Below are 25,691 nucleotides of genomic sequence, written 5' to 3'. Positions count from 1 at the left end.
AAAGCTCTTTGTGTCCAGCCACTGCACACCAACGTCATGCCCGCCAACCGCCATCAGCTGTCACCAAGCTATGACTACCCACCTACTCACTTGCCCTAGGTACCTAGTAACCGGTAGCGCCCACAACCCTCGCCCATACTACTAGCCCACAGGCATTGCATCATCCGAGGTTTCTGCCTTATGCGGGGGGCTAGCACTGAGGCCGAGCCCGGCGCTCGGGAAATACATCCGCAACGCCAAACACCACTCAGACAGCATCCAATTATACCATGTCCATTCATTATTGTGTCTGCGTTCCTACTAACTCCCTAGGTAGGTAATGTACACAGATCATCCCTCAAACCAAAGATCATCTTTTACAAATGCATTCCGTTGAACCTGCCGACAGGCTCCCGGGAACTAACATGCAGGCCATGAAATCCGAATCCAATCACACCATCGACATGCGCACGCCCGACCTCTGTCATCGTCTTCGCATCAAGCACAAGGAGATAGCTCTTTCCTCCTGGCCCATCGAGGACCACCGACAAGAGCACTCCTCCGTCTTCGTCCTCAGATTGGGGGTCTCCCACGAAAATTGGCTCCCCTGGGCTTTGGCCCTGTACACTCCATCGAGTGGTCGCGTGTGTCTCGGCGTCGTACTTGACAAGACCGTCGACAAAGGTAGACTTTCCAGTGTCAGTAATGCCGTACATGTACCGATGCTTCCTTGTCACCATTTTGGGGTTAACAACGGGAAGCTCGAATGCGTCGACCTTCGCGCTCTCGTGCTCCAGACTGGCATGGAAATGCCCAGGCTTTGGCGTCGTGGGTATGACCGGCAGGCGATACCGTCGATAGCTCGGGCGTGAACTAGAACTCAATGAATCTGCGTAGCCGTGTGCCTGGGGATGATCACTCATCAGGTTGTCCAGATAGAAGTGGTGGAGAACATCCATGTTGTCATATGCGGCGAGGTCGCACACGATGTCGACTGCACCTGGCTGGGATCTCGATGGCTCCTCGTACGCGTTGATGGTGTGGAAGGAATAGAACGCTTCGGAAATATACTTGGCGACAACACCCTTACCGCCCTCTTCCGGCGATCGCTTATCAACCACAAACCAGGTGGTTGGCCGCGTGCCATCCCACGCCATAGCATCCAGAAGATTTCGGTTCCATAGGATAGACGCCCCTCCCGCTTTATAAAACGAGTTCCACACGCACAAAATCACATAATTCTTTGTCAGAAAGAGAGAATGAAGGTACGCCGGAGCATGGTGAAATGTCGCCAAGATGGAAGTCTTTCCCGTGGACGCGGAAGTGCGCCACAGACGATAGGTCCCGGTGCGACCAAAGTCGAGATTGTAGTTGAAGACGTCCCCTGTTTCGGGGTCTGTTTTTGCATGTGCGCCACTGCCCACGCCCTTGAGATCAGGGTGAAGAACGGCCTGGCGAGCAATGCCCACGGGCTCCAGAGTTTCCGGATCAAGAAATTGGAAGATATTGGCATCTGTTTTATTGCACAGAGTCATAGCTTGGCCAGGATCCCGCGGACCCTCTGATTTTTGACCATCTCTGGCAAAACCGGGAAAGTTCAGAGAAATGGTTACTGCAGCGCTGACCTCGTTCGGCTTTAGTGGAGGGGCTGATGGCTGAAAGACAGCCTGTACTTTCTGAAACAGGGATTTGCAGGGATCGTACTTTGCGGCGAATGTGAAATCATCTAGCCTTCCGGTCTTCTTGATCTTTTCAATCAGTCCATCACTGACCAAGCGAGAATTGTAAGTGACCCGCACTTTCGAATCTGGCTGAGGTGCGTGGATTTGGAAACGGTGGACTTGAGAGAAGTTGTCGAACCAGTGATTGATTTTGAACTCAGTGTCCTTCGATGTATGGAGTGACCTTGGCCCGAGACCCGTACGAAACAGAGTGCCCGCTGTGTAAGGCGGAATGATACCTTGCACTCTTAACTCAACCGGGGTCTTCTCTTCATAATTTGCATCGAACTGTAGACGGTACTCGTTAGGAGCGTCCATAACGCAGACAGATATGCTCACCCCCATTGTATTTGGCCAATCACGATAGTGCACAATAGTATCCATCTTCGCACCGGGAGTTCCCATTTTCGTATCTGAAAGCCTAAGATCGGAAAAGAACTTGGGTGGCTGTCTCTGATTATTATAGTGGCCAGGCCTCGAGAAAATCTGGTTGAATGAGCTGCCTTTCTTGCCGATACTCATGATAAATTTCCGACATACCCTGCTTTGGATGGCTTTCACGTCTTTGCTTTATAGAACTTGGCCAAATGTGGCAGCCATGGCGTGCTGCTTTGAGTCTCTCCGCTTCGTGCCTGTTAAGGACGTAAGAGTATCGATGTTGGTAGACCTGTTAGCAAAGACTTGCAAGATCTGCCAGCGACCGAAACGGGTATGAAGCGCGATGCTGCAGTTATGACAGCCTTGCGGGAATGCTTACGGCCGAGAGTGATGGCAGCCTTACCAAATGAGTTGCCCTTCTGCGAGATGTGTAGAATGGAACCACCTGCGCACGGAGGAATCGATAATACTTGTCTTGAATCCCGGATGGGTGAAATGCGAATGCGATGTAGTGGAGAAAGGGAAACAGGATGAGGTCGACCCAGGTCAGCAAGCGCAGTAACAACACAAGTCTTCTAGTCTTCACGTCCAGCAGTGCTTCTCCCTCCCAGCGATCAATCCGTATGCAGAAACCTCAAAGACGATGGATCAATGTCCTAGTCAAGGGATTGAACACTCGCAACAGCTTTTGTGGGAAGGGATGTGCGTCCTGAAGACGATCGCATGTCGCCTGGGAGGACAAAAGACCGCTTGCTTCCAGTGCATAATCAAGAGCTTCATTCAGCCACCAGGGCCTACCGGTCCGCATTATTGAAGCGAGATTCGTAACGTAAGGTTCACGCTTGCCTGTGTTCAGGCACTCGGGGTCGTCATAAGGTCTGGCTCCTTGCGTTTGACATTGATGAGTCCCAAAGAGTCGGCAATGTTGCTGCGTAGAAGTCGTCACTGGGTGGTCACTGCGGCCGCCAAGGAAAATGCTCGCTTATTGGCGAGGCCGTGCAGCCAGATCCAATTCCGCAAACTGCAACTGAGCCGATCGGTGTGATAACTGAGACAATCCAAGTGATTGGTCTGACCATCCGACACGCTTTCCATCCTTCGTCGCCCTACTAACCGCCTTGTTTTGACTCGCCGCGTCCAGTTCGGGCGGCGATGACCCGACGCTTCACCGACTCAAGCACCTAGACTCGCGCCATGGCAGATCCGCAAGAACATGACATGAACATGGAGGACGGCTATGATGAAGAGGCTGACAGTGACTTTGAAGTCGATGGCTCCGGTCCTGAAGGCTTGACCTCTTCTGATGAGGACGATGAGCGAGATGCCGATGATGCGCCACGTCGACCCCGAAAACGGCAGAAAAGCGACAACCCGCAGGCGCAAGGAGACTTTATCACAGAACTCGACTCGGGAGATGAAGCCACCGTCCGCGAACAAAAGAAGGCGCGAAGGAAAGGCAAGAAAGATGAGCATGAAGTGCCAGAGCAGAGTGGAGATGACTCTGAAGGATGGCGGGCCCGCACCCGCGGTATGCGAACGAGGGAAAAGGAAGAAAGAAGGAGGAACAAACTGGCCTCAAGCAAGGGGAGCACTATCGATGTAAACAGAATATGGGAAGAGATGAATCGGCCGGGTCCACTCCCTCCTCCCCGTGTGGAAGGTAGCGCTGTTGATCAGACGGTCCAGCCGAACAGAACAGCAATGCCTTCAGATGCTGCTTCGGAGAGTAAGGATACTGACAAGGAGAATGTGCCTGTGGTCGATGGTGAAGAGACCATCATGATTAAGCGCACTTACAAGTTCGCAGGTGAGGTTCACGTTGAGGAAAAGAGAGTCCTCAAATCATCGGCAGAGGCCCGATTGTGGCTGTCTCAGCAGGATTCCTCAAAGGCTGGGAGCCCGGCAGGTGATGGCAAGGTCATGAATCGACCTCTTCGCAAGATCTCCCGCTTCGATCCTAATTTCCACAATTCAGACGCCTTCAAGGGTGCTTGGACGTCCAGAACAGCACAAGAAGCCCAGTTCAAAGGTCCGAAACTCAACGTTGTTGAGAAAAGTAAGATGGACTGGGCCGAACATGTTGATACTGAGGGCCTTCAGGAGGAGTTGGACACACATGCCAAGGCAAAGGAGGGCTATTTGACAAGAATGGACTTCCTACAACAAGTTGCAGAGCGTCAGGAAGCCGAAGCGAGGGTGGCAAGAGTCAAGGGCCGTTAGAGGGCTTCCGCTGCACCTGCCTAGGTCAGGTATCCATGAGCCTCAGCTTGGAGTAGATCCCTCTTCTCAGACACGGATCACTGTACGCGTTGCACCCCTCCTTCGATCCTGCTTCCTCTTCCTTTGCGGCGCTGCTACTTGTGGCCATGGATATATGAGCCTCGCCTTTTTGAACCTCGGTGCACCCTGACATTTTCACGGAAATCAATCTTCACCACAAACAGGTGACCACTGTTGCCGGATTGTCTCACCCCTCACCGACGGTTTGCACGAACCATCCTCCAGCACTGTCCACTACCTGCATTTACTGAGCCTGCCTACCCGGTGATTCAGCAATTCTCCTCATGGAGAGCCACTCCGCTTTTTCTGGTCCCAGGATGCACGAACGAAGTCCACGAATTCCTCCTTCGTCCTTCGTGGGAACCCGCTGTATATCACCGAGTGGAAATGTAGGCAAGGGCAAAGGTCCTCCGACGAAAAGAATGGCGTCTGCGTCGCCTTTGAGGACGATGGCAACAAACACCTGTTCGCCTCCTCTGGTCCGGCCAGTCTTGTCTACCAGAGCCTCGACCACTTCCAGGACAAGCAGCATCCCTAGCACTCCTCTCGATGAAATACCCGAGAAATTGTGGCCACGAGTCCTTCGCACTACTACTGCCACCGAGACCAGCAACCCCGAGCTTTCGATTGACGAAATTACCTCCACAAGGCTGTCCCTCGATGACCAGGCCATCTTGACAAATATGCCCAGAGAGAGTAGTCGAAAAGAGGCACGATCTCGCAAGCTTGCCATGAAGATGGGATTTGGTGGCATGTGGGGAGAAAATAATGACCGACTCAAGAAAATGACAAAGAGGCTGAGGAAAATTCCAACTGGTCTGTTTGCACGCAAAGAGCGAGGATCGCTTGAGACATTGGCACATCCAACAAGTCATGCACAACCCGTTCCAGGGCCTTCGCTACCACAATTAGACCTCCCAACAGAACTTTGTGTCCAGACCACCTGCACATTGTCAAACGTGGAAGGCTGTGACGAGGGCGGGTCCAACGCAGCCTTGGTATGCCACCACGCCAACAAAATCAAAACGCCGGCTTTTGCTGACTTTTGCGGAGTAGATGGATTACGATTGCAATCCCAAGGAGTCAGAGTCACGTCAGGAAGAGATGGCAAAGGTACGACTATGATCGTCAGAGCCAAAGGTTTCACCTAACCACGTTTCGAGATATCCTCTCTTATCCGCAAAGATCTTCATGAAGCTACAATTAAAGACCGTACTCTACCGTCTTCGTGTTCTGGAAACCCCGAGGTTCCATCTGCCCACCCTCTTGCAAGTCGCTTTCACTGACTGATGTAGCGTCTACCTCGTCACTTCACGCAGCCTCCCACCTATGTTTACGCTGCCTCCACCTCGACGGTCAACTCGATTCATAATGCCGAAGACCTCTTGCTGCATGGTCCACGCTCATTGAAGGCATTCTCTCGTCAAGCTGTCACGAGGGCCTCCTCCGTTGGGAGCGTGGAAGAGATGCGCAGTCACGCCTTTGGAAACCGAAGAGTCAGTCGACCGAGCTTGTCTGGTGGATCGGCCAGGCACAACTCTGCTCCCAGTATCGGCCGGACATCGCAATCGACCTCTCGGCCTGTCACTCATGCAGGATCAATATCATCAGTAAGCGCCACCATAGTCCCTCCACGGAGACCTGTTGTGTACATGGACGTGCCCAGCTCGTGTTCTGAATTCATTTGGAGTGGCCATGATACGAAGAAGCGCCCCTCAGCGTCCTCTACAGTGCGGCCTGTGTCCAAAGGGGCCTCCGTTCGCAGCAGCCAAGATGGTCGTGCGAGTTTATCTTTGAGCCTGTCTCCGGAGGTCGAAATCGGTCTGGGGGAGTTGCCCGGTTACAACAAGGTGCCGCTCTTTGTCCCCAAGAGGATTGAACCGACAGAATTTGCTGGAATCTCATCACTCGACGAGGCAGCTGAGTACAAACAGAGGTTTTTCCTTCGTTCTGAGCTAAAGAACTCGAATCCAACCATTTCAGACGTCTCATTCGCATCGCTGCAAGGTCAAACTTCCATCCGGTCACATCTTGAAAGAGAAGCTATGGTTCAAGAACAAGACAGCGACTCTGAGACGCGTCCACCCATGGGCGGTTGCGAGAAACTCTCCAGAGTCTTCTCTAGTGCTTGGTCTGAGACCACTACCCGACGTTGGCAAAAGGGGTACAAGCGGCACTGTCTGTAGTACATGCGAGTACACAAGGAGCCGGTTTTGCCAAATGACATGTAACAAGAGGGGTTGGAGCTCATATTGGTAGCTGAGCGCAGCGCTGTACAGAGTATCTGAGGTGGGCCAACACAGTGTATTCTCTTCAGGCACGAGCAAGAGGAGGTCAAGGTGATGACGCGTGATGAAATCCATTTACCGAAAGTGTACTTGGTATGTGCTTTGTGCACTTTTCACTCTGTCGATAGCCGAGATTGTAGTCTTGTGTACCCAACCTCGCTGCATGCAATGGCGATGTCTACCTAGGTACGCACATCTTGGTTCGCTGATACAAGCACCTCTCACTCTTCTTCCCTTTGGGTCTTGGTGCCCCTGCAGTGGCAGCAAACGCGACTGAGACACGAAAAAGGCTTGGCGCGCCTCACAGTCAACTTCCATTTCGAAAGTCTTGCAATTGGAACCCACGAACCTCGCGTTCTTCGTCTCACTTTCAGCTTCAACATTTCTTGCCAAAACTTTGTCAATGCGCATTTCTTGGGCCAGGATTCCTTTGCATCCTCTGTCATTGATTCTGATTGCTTTCTTGGATCGATGTCTGCTATTTTACAGGTTGTTCTCGGGCAGAGACAGCTGCCTTCTGCTAAGCCCGAATGCCGCGTTCAAGTCAAACAGCCTACCATGCAATGCCTTTTTCCTTTCCAGTACTCGTACAAGTGCCCACCCGCAATGCCGACTTCGAGAACTATGATATCCCAACTTTTCCATGGCAACGCAAGCTTCTCACCTATTGTCACATTCAAGAGCATATTTTCAATCACACATCACTGAATACTAAACCACAAACAGGAACGGAATGGTCTGCACAACTGCATCAGTCCGGTTTGTCCTTTTCCAAAGTGCCGTCACCCTCCTGCGGCACATCGAAGTGCCTGACAGACATGAGTCTAGCAGCCAAGAGCGAGGTCAATGGATCGGATATCCGTTTTTATCGAGCTCGCCCACCCAATCTGGATCATAGAACTCGCTGTTCTTGTCCAGTGTGGCAACATATCGATTTCCTCGAACTCCAGGTCTTTTGGAGTGAGTGTTTCTCAGATGACTTTTCAGGTTGTCTGTTCTCGAGAATGCTTTGTGGCATTGCGGGACCCAACATTTATATTTTGGGTGCAAAGACTCTTCATGTACAGTCTTCTCATGACGCTTCTTGTGCTCCTGCCTCTTGAATCGCTTCTGTTTTCCGGTGTGTTTGTCGATACACCCGGGGTAGGTGCAGGCAAATTCATTTTGTGGGATGAGCAGATCGCAGTTCATACCCGACTTAACTGGTGTTATTTTGGGTTTAGATGATGAACCAACAGGACGCTTTCGCTCATAAGGGCGCCGATGAAGCCGGTCAGTGTTTTTCCGTTGTTTTTTTGCTGGACTGACCGCATGCTGCAGTGACCCATATGGTAACTCCTCCAAGTCATGCTGCGATGGCAGCATTTGTGGGGATATTACCGATAAAGGACTACTGCTCAAGATTGCGGATGGAGGTATGTGCAGCTTCAACGGCGTCGATGGTTCAACCTTGTAATTTGGAGAACTTGCCAAGTTTGCGTGAAAGGCAATGCTTGGTTCTATCGTCTCTGCAGGAGGATGGACGGCTGCAGAGCTCCATGGAAGCAGATCGTCGTCCGTTGCTGTCATCATTGCCCCTGCACCGGTTCCCGAGGGTCCAGCAAACATCGCTTTCGTCAACGCTGGATTTGTGTTTCCGTGGCTCAGGCCTTGTATGTCTGGACGGTACAGTGGACGGCCAGCCTCCGCCAGGAGCAACTCATGAGTACCACCGAGCATTGACAGACCAGAATAGCCCGTTGTCTCCCACAGAGATCTGTGAGGACTGCGCTCTTCATCTTGCGCATGGTGGAAGATATGGTGACTTCCGTTAAGGTAAGCCGTGGGTTTTACGTATTGTTTCGAAGTCAAGTGTGTGCTGGGCTCGACCATCATCGGGGTGATGGGGCTTGCCGTTGCTGCCGATGGAGTCCAGAATGCCTCGGGGGAGGCCGAGTAAGTGGAAGAAGATGCGAGCGACGGCCGACGTAAGCCACCAGAGCCTATGCTGGCTGCATCGGAAGAAAAGAAACTGGATGAGAGCGAGGGACATTCTCCCACAAGTTCCAGCGAGGTATCTTCGTCAAATTCTGGATGATCCAGCTGGGGCAACATTTCGAAACGGCTTTCTTCAACCTTCAAATGCGGCTGATAGACTGGACACGAGAGTTAGCATGCTGTTCTTTCACGGTATGAGGATCTCAAGGTGTTACGAACCGATTTCTTCTCGGCAATCAAGGGACATTGTCGGCAATTGTTTGCGGAATCTCATCGGCGCTCAACACAACGGAAGTGATGTTGAGAAGGGATGCGAAAATGCTGGAGGAGCGAGGGAATAAATGGGCATCAGCGTCCTGCTTGACGTCGACACACAGTGCGCGTATGTCTCGAACAGAATGCAAGGCGAAAGTATGTGTTTCCCACCGAATGGTTTGCGAAGTGTGGCGACTCCACTCCAGCCTGCATGGATTGACGAGCTTAGGCCACCGGGGGTGTGGGAGTTTCACTTAGTCGAGGCCAGATTTGTCGCTCCAAATTCCTGAAAGAGGGACCATTGAGACACCAGAGATCCTAACTTGGAAGGCCTCTATACGATCGGGCTCTAAGGTTCGCAGAGCGGCAAGGGGCCCTTGTTCGACCGATCTCTGAGCTTGGAGCACAGATCAAACAGACGGTGACAACCTCCTATGATCGGCACAGGGGTACACGATCGGTCTTGCCAGATTCTTGTGCTTGAATGGAGGTTGAACCAATCTAGCAAGCCTAGCCACCTTCACACGCGCAACGGGCGCCAAATACGGGAAGTCTAGAAACGAAGGTTTCCTACGCGCGAAGGGGATTGACTGGCTCCAGACCACAGATCTATGCGAGCAACACAGATGATACCAGAGCTTTCCGATTCGTGCGCCTCTATTTCCCCGGAGGTTAAGATTCAGCAGGCTGGTTATGCCCATGCACATATTGTTTACGCCAGCCTTGCATGATGCTCGACAGTAAGATAATGCAAAACCGCATTGTTATCGATTGTACTATCACTTAAAGTGCTTGCGTCCCATGAGCCGCCTTGCAGCCTGTCAAGCCGTCAAACTGAATCCACCGTGGAGAAATGGGCGCCAGTCGAGTACCAGGACATCCTTGTTTCAACTGACAGATGCTGCATACCAGAGCGGGGTTCACGTCAAATGCAAACCTGTCAGTGAGCGTCGAAGTTCTGGAGACCTTGCCATTAGGAGTTCTTTTTTCCAAGTTGAAGGCTGCTGCACATAGCGATGGCAAAAATACGTGCTCCAGCCTGCATTTTGACATGTTCGATTTCAGGAGGGATTTTGGATGAGTTGGAGAGGGCTTTCTGGCTTCATTTTGTTCCAGCCAACATCGATACCAACCCGGGGTTGTGGAAGGGGGTGTTGGCGTTTCAGGTCTGCGGCATGTTCAATTTCTCCCAAGTTTTGGTATGTGCTCAACTGCCACAACAGCCAAACCAGGTCAAGATGGCCGACTGTGGAATGAATGCCAAGTGCAGGCAATGTAGGCGCACTGACCATGCTGCAGGAACCCAGCCAGCCACAACCAATGCTGGTCAAAGACTTGACGTCCCCACCTCCAGCATTGAGATTGGTATGTGGCGGCGTTATCATTTATTGGACGGAGTTCCTCAGACACGAAGTTGACATCTACTAGAGACTTGATGTCGTGCATCCTTGACATCACCATGTCCTGGGATATTCCTTGAGCTGTCTCTCGGTGTACCGAGTACTGGTGGCTGGCATCGCTTGCACCCACAATTGATGCTGGAATGAAGATGTGTTCGACTTTCTGGGTCACGACCTGTATATTGCATTCCGGCTTGCAGATTATGGATTGGCAGGAGATCTCTATGCGAACTGCCTGCGAACAGAGAGGCATCGCTGTCAAGCTGTGTCTCCACCCACCCTTTACAACGAGTTGCCTTTGACCTCGACAAACGGGCTCCACAATGTTTCCAGCCCTTTCATGACCTGCTTTGATGGTGGTGTACTGCTCGGCTCTAGAGCTCCAGCACGATCCGGCCAGGTACATCTCCTTTTTCCAATAGCTGATACACTTCGGGCAGGTCGCGGAAAGGTCGCACTTTGACATGCGGGTTGACTTTTCCACTTCGAACAAATTCCACAGCCTCGAGTGTTTCTTTCAACGAACCTACCAGATTGCCCTGGATTTTGAGTCCTCGGATGACGATGGTAGCCACCGGCGTGTCCAGGCGCACGTCGCCAGGAGGTATGCCCACCATGCATAAAGATCCACCAATCCTGATCATATCAGCCAGCCCTCTGAAGGCTAGAGGGTGGCCACTTGTGACGACAACCGCATGTGAGCCCCCTCCAGTGATGTTCGCGATGTCCTTTGGAAGGTCCTTGCTCTTGGAGAAGTCGACATAGTGTGCCCCGAGCGACTCCACAAATTGCTGCTTCTCAGTCCCTGCATCGACTCCGAGTACTTTTGCGCCTAGTGCAAGGCCATACTGCACTGTTGCCGGCTGTCAGCTGGCTCTCTATGTGCGCGAGGAGCAGAGACGGTCGTACCTGCAAAGTGGCCTAACCCGCCACCCGCTCCAATGACCGTGAGCCATTCCCCTTGTTTCAGATTTGCATTTTTGACAGCCTCATACAATCAGCATTTCTGCGTGTTGTGGGAAACGGACAGAATTCACCTTGTATGCAGTTACCCCAGCACAAAGAGCAGGTCCAACGACCTTTGGATCAATGTCCTGGGGCAACTCGGTCAAATACTTTGTATCGAGCACACAGTATTGCTGGAAACTGCCGTCTTCATGGTGCAGATGATTCGTTGCGTTGGTGCAATGCTGATCTCGGCCAGAGACACAGTACTCACACTCGTGGCACACACGAGAAGCAAAGCGGATGCCCACCAATGTCCCCAGCTGGAGTCTGTCGTTCGGAGACAAATTCGGACCAAATGCGACCACACGTCCGACTCCTTCATGTCCACCCACGTGAGGCAGCTTTATGTTCGTGATAGGAAGGCCGTCGGCTCCAGTAGCAGTCCCAGCTTTAGTATGGAGATCTGTGCAATAACAATAAGCTTTAAGCTCGTCAGGGCCGAGAGAGGATTCGTGTGACCAACCACTTTGGCAGACCCCAGTATACAAGACCTTGACCAGGATCTCGTCTTTCCCCGGTAACGTGACTGGATAGCTGTCATCGAACTCGACCGGCCCGCCCTGCTTCTGGACTATTGCAGCTGTCTGTGTCTTGGGGATGCTGGTGTCGGCCATTGTGCAGATAGATACAAAAACTGGCACGTTGTCGTAAGGGACACTACTGCTCTTGTTGGGACAATTGGCCTTTTATGCGACAGAGAGGGCCTTTGCCTTGTACTGATAGCCAGAAACTACTTTTGCTCCCACAAGTGGACGGGCCTAATTGTCAGCGAACAGCGACGCCATCAAGTTACACAACACTTTGGGAGGCAATTCCGCATATGAGGGGGTGGCGTCATTGAACAGCAAGGGTAGCATCAACTGTCTTTCCATAGCGAGAGCCGTCGGAACAGAAGAGCTGGTGTGCCGTTGGATGCTCGCCTCTCTCAGAGCCCCTGATTCCCTATTTGCTTGCTCCGCTCTGGTCACTCTGCACTATGGGACCCCGCATCTGGATCATCACCAGAGCCCCTCTTGAATTGCACAGCACCCCGGGGGGTTACCAGGGTGCTTTGTGACACCTGTCATCGGTCGAGCTAACTTGACTCAGGGGTCGAGTATAAGGTTTCTGTCAAAGCTCGACTATTGCTTTGCAAGGGCTGTGACAGACTTGATCCGGCCAGTGAGGGCGCTGACCGAGGAGAAACCCCAGAATCAGAACGCTGTCAATATAAAGCTAAGCAGCAAGACATCTTGAAACAGGTTGTGGCTGGATCCTCCTGCCGGATTGGGCACGACAGAAGTTCTAGGTGACAGATCCAAAGGCTCTTCTTTCGGCGACTTGAAGGCCCGATCTCACGTCGAGAAAGAACGAGGAAGGATGAGACATGTGCAAGGAGATTGGTGCCAGATAATACAAATTGACATATGCAAGCACTTTGGGACGCTGAAGTGGACGTGGGGTTGATTGATTTTACCCCATGTGCCAGGGGTGGCCGCTCACCAACGGCGCGACTCTCTCATGAGTCATGACAAAGCTTGGGGGGCTGCCTCGTAGATCCGGCGGATGGAGGTCAGATATGGTAATATGGTAGCGCATGTGAAAGGCGGGAATGATTAAGGATGCCTATGGTATTGGTAGCGCCGAAGAGAGAGAGAGAGAGAGGCTGGTGTGGCTGTCTGTTGTGTGGCTGGGCAAGTGGGATACCCCAGAGTCACGTGCGTGCTAGCTCTCTATGACGTCAGAATTGTTCCCTGCACACACCAGCACGCTTTTCGCTATCCTTTGTTGTTTCCCTGCCAGCCATTGCGCTGCGCTGCGCTGCAATTCCATCTTCAGCACTCTGGACAGCCGTCAACTCTGCCTATGTGGTTCTACTCGATGACACAAACTCGATAACGCGTAAAGTTTTCCAACCTCAACCGACCTCGCCCTCAATGGTGTCCTCAACCTATAACCCAGCCTGCTACCTGCCTCAATCATGGGCCTCGTACCTCCCCAATGCGATCTCCTGCCCTCCGCCGCCTACATACTCCCAGACTCTCTACAACTATGCAATCTCTCCCTTCTCGTCGACATACACCACCCTGCGCACCATGATGGACGCGGTCATCGGACTGCCCATGCTTTCTTTCCTGCTTATACCGACCATGTCCTCGTGGTCCACATCCCTCAATCTCCTATTCTTTTACCTGACCTGGTCGACTCTGGTCCTCTCACACCCTCCGCTTCGGGTTGAGATCGTCGCGACCCTGGCGGTGCGCGTCCTGTTCTACATCGCCCCTTCACTATTCTTCTTGGGCTTTGACGTGCTCGTTCCTTCTGCGGCCGAGAACCTCAAAGCACTGGGCGACTCCGCGCTGCCATTCAAGAACGCCAATCGAAAAAGGACACTGGCTTTGTTGCGCATGGTGGGCTGGTCAATATTCAACATTCTCATGGGCGTCGTGATTCAAGCCCTGGTGGAACTCCTCTTCACACGCGTCCTTGTATGGCGCTCTGCTCTGCGCGTGACAACCGCGCTGCCCTTGCCTTGGGGGATCCTCAAGGATCTCGCAAAGGGTTATCTCCTCCGTGAGACCATTGCATACGTCTTGCACAGATATATGCTGCACGAATGGCACCAGAACAACTCCCTGAGCCGGGCGCATGGAGATTGGTACCATGCCCTGGCCGGTATATCCACGCCTTTCCCGCTCAGCGCCACTTACGACCATCCAGCCGCCTATCTCGTCCGCTCTTTCTTGCCGACTTATATCCCTGCGGTGCTCTTCCGGTTCCACCTCCTGACCTATATATTCTACCTCACCCTCATTTCGCTCGAGGAGACATTCGCATACAGTGGATACTCCACCATGCCCACAAACTTCATTCTTGGGGGAATGGCCCGTCGGACCGACCACCACTTATTGTGCGGTGGGGAGGGCAACTTCGGTCCCTGGGGACTGTGCGATTGGATTATGGGTACGTCTGTCGGGGCCGACGTCATTGACGATGTCGTCGCCGAAGCAGACAAGCATGACGTGCCGGAAAGGATGGAGAAGATGAAGGATAGGGCTAAGAAGAGGGTTAACGGGAAGATAGGTGAAGCGAAGGGAGGTGTGCGCAGAAGGACAAGGAACCGAAGCGAGGATTGAAGTCGAAGTTCTGGGTGATGATCTTAGAGGGAACGATATACCTTACACTTTTGGGGACTTCTGTTCTGTTTCGCTCGATTTGGGGGGGGGGGGGGGGGGGGGGAGGAATTACTCCATTAGCAAGCGCTTTCAATGGAGCAGTCATGGGTCATGATTCTACTGCTGCGTTCGATTTATGTGAATTAGACGGATGCGGAAATCTAGCTTTTCGAGCTGCAGGATACAATGGGATGCTTGGACAATATGTCTCTGCATTTGGGCTCTTTGGGGGTCGCGACAATGAGAAATGTCCATTATCGGCCATGATTTGCATCATTGTTGTTGTTGGTTTTCTTTTTTGCCTGGTGGATCGCAACATCGTGGATCAAAATCGCCTTATCCCACTTATCACAGCTTTGGTAATTCTTTTTTTTGGAGGTCCTTTTCTTCCTTCTCGTGTGGGAAAGAAGTAATGACCTAGCTGCATGCATGAAAATATCCCCCGCCTTGGAGTCGGTAGTGGTGGGTGGTGCAAGCAAGGCATACACACATCATCATAACGCCCCCCGAATCTCGCTCGGTATTTCTATCTCAGTTCAGTTGCCCCGCCAGAATCCACTGCCACTGCCATTCTGTTGGGTTTTCTCGGCTGCAAGCCCGAGCGAAGCAAGCAACCTCCCCCCTCAACTGTAAACACCACTTTTCGGCTCCTGGTCCTGCACCCGCTCCCGCTCCCAAGTCGGAATGGAACTCGGTTTGCGGTCAGATTAGAAGGCCATCTCATGGGGCTTCTGGCCGTGTCTCAGGCTGAAGCTGGACTTGAGGTAGCTCGCGAGGAACTCTTCGTTCTTGATGGCGGAAAGTATGGGCTTGTCGATGGTCTTTTGGTCGGCTGCGCGTTGGGATGCGGGGGCCTTCTTCTGCATAGAGCGGACGATTGTCAGCCTTCCAGTAATAGACACAAGTGACCGGGCGCGGTTTCCTTACCTCGGGCTTCTCGCCTTGTTTCAAAAAAGCCTCCTCACCCTTCTGCTTCCTGCTCTTCTTCTCCCGCGCAAAGTACTCGGGGCTGGCGATCTTGTCCAGCGTCGACTGGTCCAGTCCGCTGATGTCGACCTTTGTGGATGTGGCAATGACGTATCTGGAGTTGACTCGTCGGAGAGGCACGCCGTTGATCTTGAAGGGACCCGTGACGAGGAGGGCGCCTTCCTTGAGGGTCTTGAGGAGAATGACTCGCTTGCCGCGGAATCGGCCTGCGAGGAGGATCAGGACCGCGCCGGGCTGGAGCGCTGCTCGAGGTTTGGCTGGGTGAAGCGTCTTGCGGGCCTGGTTTCGTTCATTCCAGTGTCAGTCAACGGTACAAAGAGTCGTAACCAACACAAGCCTGCCAGCTCCTAGAAGTTGCCCGGATCTTGGATTGAAAGGAAAGTGAAGGGACAGTACTCTGAGGGAGAGTTCTCAAATTTTTGGAATGACTTACCTTCCTGCGTTGAGGCTCGTCGTAGGCGGGATACCACTTTCTGGCCTTCTGCGAGTGATGGGGCACAGATCGCTCGCCCGAACCGAACTTCTTGACGACGGCTGGGTTGGCCTCCGTAGAAGACATTTTGACCTTCTGACCTTCAACCTTGACCACGCGGGCTGGAGATGCGAGAATGAATGTTTCGTCGTGGTTGTTGTTGTTCGCCGGATTGTGTGGTGGGAGAGTGCGATATCAAGCGCAGAATCGGGAAAGTGTGCGCTTTCATTTCTTGGCGTGGGTCGCACGTTCCCGATCTTGGGGGTGCGCCATGGAAATTCGCAATTGGGGGGGTTTTGGTGCAGGCCACGTGACTGGGTGACTCAGTCGTGGCAGACCTTGCCAAGAGCTCTGTGCTTTTCGGAGGCGAATGCTTCACCCTATACGGTACCTGCGCTCGTTGCGTGGAGTCGGTACATTAGGCTCACCCTAGTACCTCGTAGTAGTATGACCACGCTTGCCAGGCCCGCCAGGCTTCAAATGCTGTCGTCCTCTATCCAAATTGCCATACCCTTGCAAACACCTCTCCAACATCTGGACCTTGGCGTTTAAAAGCATTTCTGAGTTTCAAAACATCACCTTCACCTCCCTACTGCTCTCTTTTCCCGAATTGAGCTATCGCCGTTTTTGCTTGCCTTTCATTATTCCCTACCATGTCGGTTTCACCCATCTTAACGTTCAAGGCAGGGCTCTGTGAGCTTGATGTAAGTGTCGAGGTCTCTCATGCCTTTCTTCTCCGATCTGCTAAAGGTTATCCCATCAGACGAGCACCTCGCCTCCACGAGCGAAACCTCTTCCAACCCCGGGATACCTCTACCTCTACGCAGACGCAGATGAAATCCTCCACTTATGCTGGCGACCGAGGAGTGCGTCGTTGGACGAAGCGCAGTTGGACTTGCTTATGGTGCCAATGGACGGATCGTTCACACCCTACCAGCCTACCAGCGCGGAGAATCCTTCACCCCAAAAGACGCCCACGAACGGGAGAATCTACGTCCTCAAATTCACCTCCAGCTCTCAGAGACACCTCTTCTGGCTCCAATCCCGCAGCCAGCATCCCCAAGGCGACCCGTCATGGTTCTCCGCTCGAGATCTGAAGCTGGGCCAGATCGTGAACAATCTCCTTCAGGGCGAAGAGGTCGATGTCCAAGAACAAATGGCTAGTCTGCCTCCGGATGAAAACTCCCCAGACGACGACGGGCCGGAGCCGATGGAGGATGTAGAAGGGACAGATCACAACCCCGACCGTCGCCCTTCACAAGGCGGTCCCGGAGCTGGTCCGGATGCCACGGGCGGCGACTTTCGGGAGGAAGGCGAAGAGTCACGCGAGGGCGGGGCGGACGGCGGACGAGCGTAGGTACTTGCGCCCCATGTCGTGCGGTTTGTCCTTCTGCTGCGAAGTCATCTGTCTGACTCGCCACATCCAGGGCGGCTGGTAGGCCAGATGCTAGCGCCTTGGTTCGGAATTTTCTTCAAGCCATGGAACAACGCAATCAACGACAAGCTCCCGAGGACAAACTGTTCGCAAGCCTCGGAGACCTGCTGACCCCGTCGTCAACGTTACCAATACTCGAATCAGCCGATGACAAGCTACTGGATCGGTTATTTGAACGACTACCTCCTCAACTGGCGGACATGGTGCAGGCTTCGGTTGACACGTCCGCCTTGCAAAATCCCAATTCAACTCCTGAGGAACAAGATGCGGCAAAGCAGGCATTGACCAAAGCTAAAAAGACCATGTTGCGCAAAGTGTTGCACTCGCCGCAGTTTGCACAAAGCCTGGCCAGTCTGACGATTGCACTGAGAGAAGGTGGCCTGCCTATAGTTAGTGAGACTTTCAAAATTCCGGTTCGAAACGGTGGGTATCTCAGGCATGGCGGGGTGCCTATGGGTGGAGGGGAGGCCATGGAGGCTTTCCTGGCGGGAATCAAGAAGGACGTCGAAGACAAAATGGCGAGGGGAGATGAGGATGTGGCAGGCGACAGGATGGATCAAGACTAAACGTCTAGGGATCTCCCTCACACCGTGCGAGTCCTGCCAGAGTTCGTCTCTATCCAACTAGACTTTGAGGCTCAATGGGATCTTGTCCGATTCGACCCATCATAGGGTTCGCCTTGATCTCGTCCGTCACCAATCGGACCAAAGGCTTCCGTGATTAGCTTCAACATCCCCCAATATACAACTCCATCCACACTACTTCACAACTTGTCCAACTGATAGCATTTAGAAAAACCTCACTTTGTTAAGCGATGAGCCAAGAAACTTCGGCGGGTTTCCATGTACCGCCTTCTTGTCCTTTTACCATTGAGGTGATCGAAACCAGCGGGCTGACAAACTCGAAGTCGTACCTGATCCGAGAGCATGATCGGTACGGCGAATTCCCGCACATCTACGCAAAGATATGCGGTACCCCCTCGTCTGCTACACTGAGAAGTAATCCCGATCTTAAGCACAGCAAGGTCTGTTGGGCACCGGGAGCTGCTACCCAGAATGAGTCAGAGGGGTATAAGGTCATTGTCCTCAGCGACACCGGTTGCGGGACTGAAGTGCCGAGTTCAACAAGTTCCCATCCATCCTCTGTGGGCAAGGAGAATGGCGAGCAGAACCAGTGCAACAATGAGCGTGCTGAACCTGAGGTCTGGAATATACGCACGTTTCTCGAATACACGATCAACCCGGGAGGAAGGGTACCCTACCTTGTCATGACCACCCATTGTCACTACGACCATATCATGGGCATCGGGAAATTACCTCCTACCTCAACCGCAATAGACCTCGAGAATATCAGAGACCTGGCACCGCGCGATCTGGTGTCTAACGATAGGTGGTCCGCGCGCCCCCCGACGACAGTCTTATCTTCCTCCTACGGCAAACCGTTCATTACACCCTACTCCAACCTGCAGAACCACAGCCTGTGCAACACACTCGGCCTCCAGGCCCCACGATACGACGTCGGAATGTGGGCGGACGACAAATCCCGCGTTGTCTTTACGCACCCGACCATCTCGTCCTCGTCCTCGTCTTCGACAGCTTCCTCTCCTCCCAGCATCACGACACCGCTGACAATCCTCCACACGCCGGGCCACACCCTAGATTCTCTTTCATGGTACGACTCGGACCTCCGCCTCTTGTGTGTCGGGGACAGCTTCTACGTCAAAGAGACGCCGTCGACCCAGAATGCAAAGTGGGGGCCGGAGCCGCCCATGCCGGTCATTTTCGACCTGGAGAGTGATCTGGGACAGTGGTGGGGGAGTCTGAAGAAGGTCCTGGACTTTGTGAGGGAGAGGAATGCTGAGAGCGATAAGGAGGAGGGTATTGGGGACGAGCGGTTGAGAGCGACAAGGAAGGGAGATGACGAGGCTGACGCTGATGCTGAAGATGATGACGATAGCTTCGTACACATCAACGCTGAAGAGGTGTTGTCTGCGTCATCAAAGACAGAAGTGGAAATGGATTCCAAAGAGAAATCCCAAACCACCACCATGCAATCTCCTCCTGTGGAAGTGTCAGGGCCAAAGAGAATCATTACCGCAGGGAACCAAGAAAGGCCACCACGAGCACAGACGACGCAGCAAACTGGCTTCGACATCCCTTCACCCAGCAAACGCGGCGTCATTGCGTTACCGATCCTCTCAACTACTCCCAGGGGCGCCCGCGGCCGCCTCCGGGCAGATGCGGATCCCGACAAGACTGACGACGAGGACGTGTGGATGATGGTCGTGGACCCGGTTACTCGACCGCGTCCTCAGCGCAATCCCCTCCGTCTCGATCCTGTCATAACAGCGCAGGCGCGCCGTGTTCACACAACATCTCTACCGACCTCCTCCTCCTCCTCGCGGAAGAAGGACAGAAATCCCCTCCCCACTGCCCAGCGCCTCTCTCCCCAGCCCCAAATCTCAGTCCAAACTCACGGCCACGGCCGCGCAATCAAACATGCCCCCCGAGTCCGCCTCTGCGCCGCACACACAACGCTCTCCGTCGACGCGGAGCGCGCCATTCTCGCGATCCAGCGCTTCATGACGAGGATTCTCGAGAACGACGTGCCCTGCGAACGGGCCGAGGATGGACCGAGAGGCGAGGAGCGCTGGATCTGGGACGATGCGTTGTCCTCTTCTCCCACTCTCGAGAGCGCTGGCGTCCGTGTTGTTCGGGATCTAGAGCGCGCGGAACCTGCGCAGCAACATGGTCTTGGACACGGGTCTGAGCTGGATGGGAACGTGCCGTGTACGCCTGCTGCGGCGCCTGCTCCAAACACAGGAAGCGACAGGTCCAAGTACAACTACAGCGTCCTCGCGCCGCTGAGTGTGATAAGGCAAGGCCGGAGGAGCATTCTCGGCCTCACTGGCCCGGCTGGGGTTGTCTAAATTGATAAATCCTGCGACTCCTGTAATGCACCTCAGGTAGATAGACGGGTCAGATGGTCTAGGGTAGCAGAGCGCGACGAAACGAGAAGCAGAAAGACGGTTGTCCATCGGGAAGTTGGTCAATGCACATTTCACTAGCCATTGAATCTTTGCAACCAGTTTGTCATGATATGGAGGATAACAATAGAGACAGACAGACAGATTATAGCGGACGCGAAGTTGGCGTTCTCGGTCGGTCAATCACTCTCGTCCTCGCTTCCAATCTCGACATTTCCGTCCGGTAGCAGTCCAACCCTTCCCGTCCCACGGCCGTTTGCTTGTCTGGAGTCATCGACGTCGGTCCCGTCATCATCCTCGTCGTCGTCGTCACCACCGCCCTCATCGTCCTGTTCATCATCGTCGTCTTCGTCTTGGTCATCTTCTTCTTGCTCGTCCTCTTCTTCATCTTCATCCTGCTCCTCGTCATCGGCGCCGTCGTCTGCTTCGAGGTCCTCGACATCTTCGTGTCCAACTTCCTCTCGAGCAGTCGAATCAGGCTTCGAGGTCCCTTTGCCCTTGCCGTTCCGCACAACCACCGAAATCCCTCCATGATCCTGACTTTTCCTCTTGGCTTTCCCTTTCTCGGCAGATGATGGAACTTCTTGACCCGATGTCCCGTTGAGCTGCTGCTCCAGCATCCTCTCCTCTTCATCCTCCTCTTCCTCAGCGCTCATGCGCCTGATCTTCTTGTTACTCGGCTCTCCCCTGTCTTCAATTTCGGCGTCTCCCTCTGCGCCGCCACCACCACCAGACTCCCTGGCCTTGACCTTCTCTCTATACCCCCTTCTTTTCCTCCCTATAATCTCCTCATACACCTCCACCTCCCGTTCCAGCCTCCCACCAGTCCTCCCGTCCTCCCCGACCGCACCGAGTTCCATCACGTTTCCAAACTCAATCTCCTTCAACGCGACCATGACATCCTGCACGCCGAGTGTTTTCTTATGCCGGAGTTGTGATTGTTCGTTCGCGTGGTGGGCGAGGTAGGAGATGAAGACGGTGGCGGAGCGGGTTAGAGCGAGAAGGGCATCCTTCTGGAGGGAGGTGTTGGGAGGGAGGACACCGCGGGAGAGACGGGATATGAGGGAGCGGGGGAGCAGGAGGTCCTGTCGGTCAGTAGACAATAACCCGTCAGTATGACAATGCTGCTGTTTTTCGGTGCGCAATCCGGAGAAGTTGCGGGTGTGTTTCCACGATCCCAGGCAACTTTCGCTGTCGGTCCGGGAATGCTGGAAGGTCAGAGACGAAAACGTACATCTATTCCCACACCATCATCCTGCCTCCCCGATCCGCCTCCCGATTGCCTTGATGGTTTCGGATGCGCATGCTGCGTAGAAGACGAAGGCGTAGCGTTCGCGGTGGCATTGGACAACGTGGAGACGTCGCCATTTGCCTCTGCCGCAGACACCGTCGAGGCGCCGCTTTTCCGTGGCGGCATAGCTGCAGGTAGTCAGGTAGAGATGTCCGGGTGGGCAGTAGGATCTCAGGGGGGCGATATATCAACTGTCGCCACGGGGATCGGCAAGAGTACGGTTCTGAAGATACTGTTGTGTGAATCGCTTCCTAAGACGACAAGGAATGTGTGAGATGTGTTGATCGTGCCGGCCGTGGCGCTCAATGCCCGTCGCTGTGCTCCGTGTCGGATTTGCTTCGTTGGTCCTGACGCAAGTCCTGGCCTAGTGTCTGTTCAGTGTGGCCTTTTCCTTGAAACAGTTCTCGTTCCCAGGAGAGAGATTGTTTGTCGGACCGGGGTTTCGTGCTCTTGAAATCCCGCCCAACGAGCCCAGCACCGGGGTATCCAGGGTACCGCAGACGAGGGGGGGCAGGTTTCCGTAGGGGCAAGAACGAGTCTTGGTTCGGCGAAGCGCAGCGATCGCGCTCCCTTCAACCTGTCAATTGTTGTCTCTCTGAGAATGACGCGTGTGCCACACTACCCGTACAGAGGCAGAGAGGACGTTGGAGTCGAAGGGTCCAATGTTAAATTACCCATACAAGGCGAGGACTGAGAAAAAGGGAACAATCACTGCGCAGAGAGGGAGTTGAGACGCGGTCCAATCGCCCCCAAACGCGACCGCGAATATCGCCGGGTCAATTAATTAATTATTGTGGGAGGGCATCTCCGAGCACGCTGTTAAAAACCCCCAAGTTTGCCAGCCTTGTGAGACACCGCCGGGAAATAAAAAGAGGATGTTTCGCATGAGTTCTTCAAGGACGACAGGGAGTCCCTCTGTGTTGAACTTGTAAATTGCATTCGTCCTCCCACGGGATATCATAGCGTCCTATGTAAACGCCTAAACATTCTCATGATGCACATTAGACTCACGACTCTATCTGCATAGCATCACTTCCCCCAGCAGCCCCCTTCCCGTTCTCAGGGCCATCCCCCCACAGGCCCTCTAACTTGAACTCGGCTGCCCATTCCTTCACAATCTGCTTTCGGTCCACGCCAGTAGGCAGCTCCCTGCTATTGTCCATGTTCTGGCCCTCAACCATCTCCTCGTCGTCCGCGACCTTCAACACCGGCGGGTCCACCCAGCCTTGTATCCTCCCGTCCCTCCAATCTGTGACCACCGTCATGGCTGCCGAAGTCAGATTGGGCACACCGCCTTTACCCAGCCTGCCTCGTTTTCTTGCGACCTGAACCAAGAAATCTGTTGTTTCGTCTCCCCTCGCGAATGGCCCTAGCGCCACAATGCCATAAGATTTCAAGAGTTTCTCGTACAGCGTCTCCGAGGCGGAAAGTCTCTCGAGCAAGAGATTCACAGCCGGAATAGGATCCGAGATCTGGCTCGGCGGCAGTGCATTCAGGAGGATTAACCGTGCCTCATGCTCTGCTTTTCGTCGTTGCTTGTCTTCCTTGCCTTCCCCGTCCACCGTCGAGGGGAATACGATTCCTGGCGAATCAAGGATTTTCAGTTTGCTGTCGATCTTGACTTCTCTCAAGCTGGTGGTGACGCCGGCTTCAGAGCCGACAGGGCACGCGAAGCTTTGCGCGCCCTTGTTTAGACGCGAGGTCAAGGCGTTGATGACGGAGGATTTTCCCACGTTGGGATATCCAATGACTCCGACCGAGATGGATCGTTTGAGTTGTTTGGACGCAGCGTAGGATTTCAACGAACGCAGGAGCGTTTCAGAGGTGGCTTTCAGGGTAAGTTGCTTGTGGTCGAAGGTCTGAGCGTTGGATGCCGGAGTCGACGCTCTGAGTGGTATTGTGGGGAAATATCGACGCAGATGGGTTAACCAGCCTTTCAAAACAGACGGAGGGATCAGGTCAATCTTGTTCAACACAAGAATCAGTCGTTTCGAACCACCCTCCGCGGCCATGACCTGCCGTTCGACCTCTCTGGACCTGGTGCCCTCGGGATCTCTAGCATCCAGGACGTATAATATGACGTCTGCTGCGTCGAGGACTTGTTTGAAGATTTTGTCGAATGCTTTTCGTGATGAGTCCGGGTTTCGGTGGTCTGAGGCTATCGTCTCCGAGATTTGAACTCCCTCCGCGACCGCTTCGCCATCTGCAGTCGTTTCGATGTCTCCTGCTAGTGCTCCGCCATCGTACTCAGCAGCCCTCGCTTGTGCTGAAGCCACTAGGGCCGCAAGAGGGTTTGCACTGTCATCGGCGTCGTCGTCCTCGTCGCCCATATCCTCATCCAGAAGCTCGTCCTCCTCTTCCATCAGATCGTCCTCGTCCCCAGCCTCGGCGGCTTCTGCGATTTGCGCATTTTTTCCGCTCCTCTTCTTCTCTTTGGCGGCATCTCGTAACCTCTGCCCTTGTTCGGCCTTTAGCCGTTTCTTCTCTTCAAGTTCCTCGAGAAGCTTTTCTTTAAAAGGGAAAAGGTTGGGAATTCCGGGATCTTTCTTTAAGCGTGATTTCCATTGGGGATTCTGTTGGACGGGCATTAGAAAGAGCAGGAGTTGAATGGGAAGCACCAGCGGACCTTCTTTGCTTCTTTTCTTAGTTTCCTCTGTTTCGCCGCACTGGCCTTCTCAATTTTATGCCGCAGCCGCACAGGCGTACGCTTAGATTTGGAAACTAAACAGGTCAGCTGTGGGCATTCAGAAGACAGCAGTAGACTTACATGACTTGACCATTGCTGGAAATGCCTAGGTAATATTCAAAGCAAAACTGTTATGACTGGCAGAGCAGGGGACTTTGGGCCAAAATCCCGGCGTGGAAAAAAGTTACAGACCGCAGCCCACGCCAAGATTTGCCCCGGCGTATGTTCAACCCGAAGGCGAATGGCGCGATGGTTCCCCTCGCCCATTAATTATGGTGGTCGGAATGATCCCGAATATAGTAATACTGCCGCCACAGAAGGACGGTCCGGAACCAATATATATATCCCGACACTCAACATTCCGAGCATATGGTGAGAGAGAGCAATACATCGTAGACATATAGACTTCCCATTATCCAGATTTGCAGGTTTCCTCTGTTCGTTTTCCCCTCGTATGTCCTGTTTTCTACATCGAGTCGACACTTGCAATGGGCTCAGTCGAACAACCTGATTTTTCCGCGCCACCGGAGGTCGCCTCAGCTAGAGGACTCCTGTTGGATTTTGATGGTATGTACGGTTCGCCAGGCTTGCAAGGGAATGCAGCTAAACCACTTGCCAGGAACAATCATCGACAGCACAGCAGCCATCATCAAGCACTGGCACAAGCAAGGTGAAATAATGGGTGTTGATCCCAACATTATCCTTGCCAGCTCGCACGGAAGGAGAAGCATCGATGTCTTCAAGATGTACGACCCTTCCAAAGCAAATTGGGAATGTAAGAGTCGTCTCTGAGGGCTTCATAATATACCTCCAAAAGAGTTGATCGCGCACTGACGAATGACTTGCAGACATAATCCATCAAGAGAGCCTCATCCCCGAGGAGTTCGGTCAAGATGCCGTCGAGATCCCTGGTGCTCGCAAACTTTTGGCAAGTCTGGACGAGGTGAACATTCCCTGGGCAGTCGTCACGTCGGGAACGAGGGGCCTGGTGAAAGGCTGGATCGAGGTGCTGAAACTTGCCCATCCACGCACAATGGTTGTGGCAGAGGATGTCGAAAACGGCAAACCCGATCCGACTTGCTATTTACTTGGTCGGCAACGCTTGAGACTACCTGAAACTGCTGAAATGATTGTCTTCGAAGATGCTCCGGCGGGAGTTCGCGCAGGAAAAACGGCCGGGTTCAAGGTCATAGGATTGGCCACCACCCATACAGTTGGTCAGTTGAAAGAAGCCGGAGCGGATTGGATCGTGGAAGATCTGAGAAGTGTCAAAGTGAAGGACTTCAAAGATGGCGTGGTGCAGGTTGAGATCATCAATGGACTGGTCGGTGCCTCTTAACGAGTCAACTGTAGTCCCATTGCTGGAGGGTTTGTCGAGCGAAGGAGCATTCTT

The 25,691-nt window shown here is 53.4% G+C and overlaps 12 protein-coding genes across 12 annotated transcripts; 6 read left to right on the top strand and 6 right to left on the bottom strand.

Moving 5' to 3' along the window:
• Positions 1–356: 356 nt before the first annotated feature.
• On the bottom strand, positions 357–2,222 carry Z520_02320 (uncharacterized protein; the record flags this gene model as incomplete). The annotated part of the gene is made up of 2 exons (XM_016772834.1): positions 357–1,988; positions 2,040–2,222. 2 exons carry the CDS (start codon positions 2,220–2,222, stop codon positions 357–359), a joined length of 1,815 nt encoding a protein of 604 aa, XP_016636304.1.
• A 1,050-nt stretch (positions 2,223–3,272) lies between these two features.
• Positions 3,273–4,298, top strand: Z520_02319 (uncharacterized protein; the record flags this gene model as incomplete). Its single annotated transcript, XM_016772833.1, has 1 exon — positions 3,273–4,298. One exon carries the CDS (start codon positions 3,273–3,275, stop codon positions 4,296–4,298), a length of 1,026 nt encoding a protein of 341 aa, XP_016636303.1.
• Positions 4,299–4,780: 482 nt separating this feature from the next.
• Positions 4,781–6,544, top strand: Z520_02318 (uncharacterized protein; the record flags this gene model as incomplete). The annotated part of the gene is made up of 4 exons (XM_016772832.1): positions 4,781–5,356; positions 5,415–5,471; positions 5,522–5,605; positions 5,654–6,544. The coding sequence occupies 4 exons, from the start codon at positions 4,781–4,783 to the stop codon at positions 6,542–6,544; spliced, it is 1,608 nt and encodes a 535-aa protein (XP_016636302.1).
• A 945-nt stretch (positions 6,545–7,489) lies between these two features.
• Positions 7,490–8,740, bottom strand: Z520_02317 (uncharacterized protein; the record flags this gene model as incomplete). Its single annotated transcript, XM_016772831.1, has 1 exon — positions 7,490–8,740. The coding sequence occupies one exon, from the start codon at positions 8,738–8,740 to the stop codon at positions 7,490–7,492; it is 1,251 nt and encodes a 416-aa protein (XP_016636301.1).
• A 1,912-nt stretch (positions 8,741–10,652) lies between these two features.
• Positions 10,653–11,900, bottom strand: Z520_02316 (uncharacterized protein; the record flags this gene model as incomplete). Its single annotated transcript, XM_016772830.1, has 4 exons — positions 10,653–11,131; positions 11,188–11,266; positions 11,316–11,689; positions 11,750–11,900. 4 exons carry the CDS (start codon positions 11,898–11,900, stop codon positions 10,653–10,655), a joined length of 1,083 nt encoding a protein of 360 aa, XP_016636300.1.
• A 1,302-nt stretch (positions 11,901–13,202) lies between these two features.
• On the top strand, positions 13,203–14,402 carry Z520_02315 (uncharacterized protein; the record flags this gene model as incomplete). The annotated part of the gene is made up of 1 exon (XM_016772829.1): positions 13,203–14,402. One exon carries the CDS (start codon positions 13,203–13,205, stop codon positions 14,400–14,402), a length of 1,200 nt encoding a protein of 399 aa, XP_016636299.1.
• A 746-nt stretch (positions 14,403–15,148) lies between these two features.
• Positions 15,149–15,987, bottom strand: Z520_02314 (uncharacterized protein; the record flags this gene model as incomplete). The annotated part of the gene is made up of 3 exons (XM_016772828.1): positions 15,149–15,301; positions 15,369–15,707; positions 15,862–15,987. 3 exons carry the CDS (start codon positions 15,985–15,987, stop codon positions 15,149–15,151), a joined length of 618 nt encoding a protein of 205 aa, XP_016636298.1.
• A 566-nt stretch (positions 15,988–16,553) lies between these two features.
• Z520_02313 (uncharacterized protein) lies at positions 16,554–17,901 on the top strand (the record flags this gene model as incomplete). The annotated part of the gene is made up of 3 exons (XM_016772827.1): positions 16,554–16,604; positions 16,664–17,253; positions 17,328–17,901. The coding sequence occupies 3 exons, from the start codon at positions 16,554–16,556 to the stop codon at positions 17,899–17,901; spliced, it is 1,215 nt and encodes a 404-aa protein (XP_016636297.1).
• A 248-nt stretch (positions 17,902–18,149) lies between these two features.
• Positions 18,150–20,264, top strand: Z520_02312 (uncharacterized protein; the record flags this gene model as incomplete). Its single annotated transcript, XM_016772826.1, has 1 exon — positions 18,150–20,264. The coding sequence occupies one exon, from the start codon at positions 18,150–18,152 to the stop codon at positions 20,262–20,264; it is 2,115 nt and encodes a 704-aa protein (XP_016636296.1).
• Positions 20,265–20,500: 236 nt separating this feature from the next.
• Positions 20,501–21,738, bottom strand: Z520_02311 (uncharacterized protein; the record flags this gene model as incomplete). The annotated part of the gene is made up of 2 exons (XM_016772825.1): positions 20,501–21,406; positions 21,556–21,738. The coding sequence occupies 2 exons, from the start codon at positions 21,736–21,738 to the stop codon at positions 20,501–20,503; spliced, it is 1,089 nt and encodes a 362-aa protein (XP_016636295.1).
• An 881-nt stretch (positions 21,739–22,619) lies between these two features.
• Positions 22,620–24,392, bottom strand: Z520_02310 (uncharacterized protein; the record flags this gene model as incomplete). Its single annotated transcript, XM_016772824.1, has 3 exons — positions 22,620–24,185; positions 24,239–24,333; positions 24,380–24,392. 3 exons carry the CDS (start codon positions 24,390–24,392, stop codon positions 22,620–22,622), a joined length of 1,674 nt encoding a protein of 557 aa, XP_016636294.1.
• Positions 24,393–24,786: 394 nt separating this feature from the next.
• Positions 24,787–25,637, top strand: Z520_02309 (uncharacterized protein; the record flags this gene model as incomplete). Its single annotated transcript, XM_016772823.1, has 3 exons — positions 24,787–24,865; positions 24,918–25,073; positions 25,147–25,637. The coding sequence occupies 3 exons, from the start codon at positions 24,787–24,789 to the stop codon at positions 25,635–25,637; spliced, it is 726 nt and encodes a 241-aa protein (XP_016636293.1).
• Positions 25,638–25,691: the final 54 nt, after the last annotated feature.

Source organism: Fonsecaea multimorphosa (genome assembly GCF_000836435.1).
Source record: "Fonsecaea multimorphosa CBS 102226 unplaced genomic scaffold supercont1.3, whole genome shotgun sequence".
Taxonomy (NCBI): domain Eukaryota; kingdom Fungi; phylum Ascomycota; class Eurotiomycetes; order Chaetothyriales; family Herpotrichiellaceae; genus Fonsecaea; species Fonsecaea multimorphosa.
The sequence above is the reverse complement of the archived record's forward strand: the minus strand, read 5'-3'. Positions and strand labels throughout refer to the sequence as shown.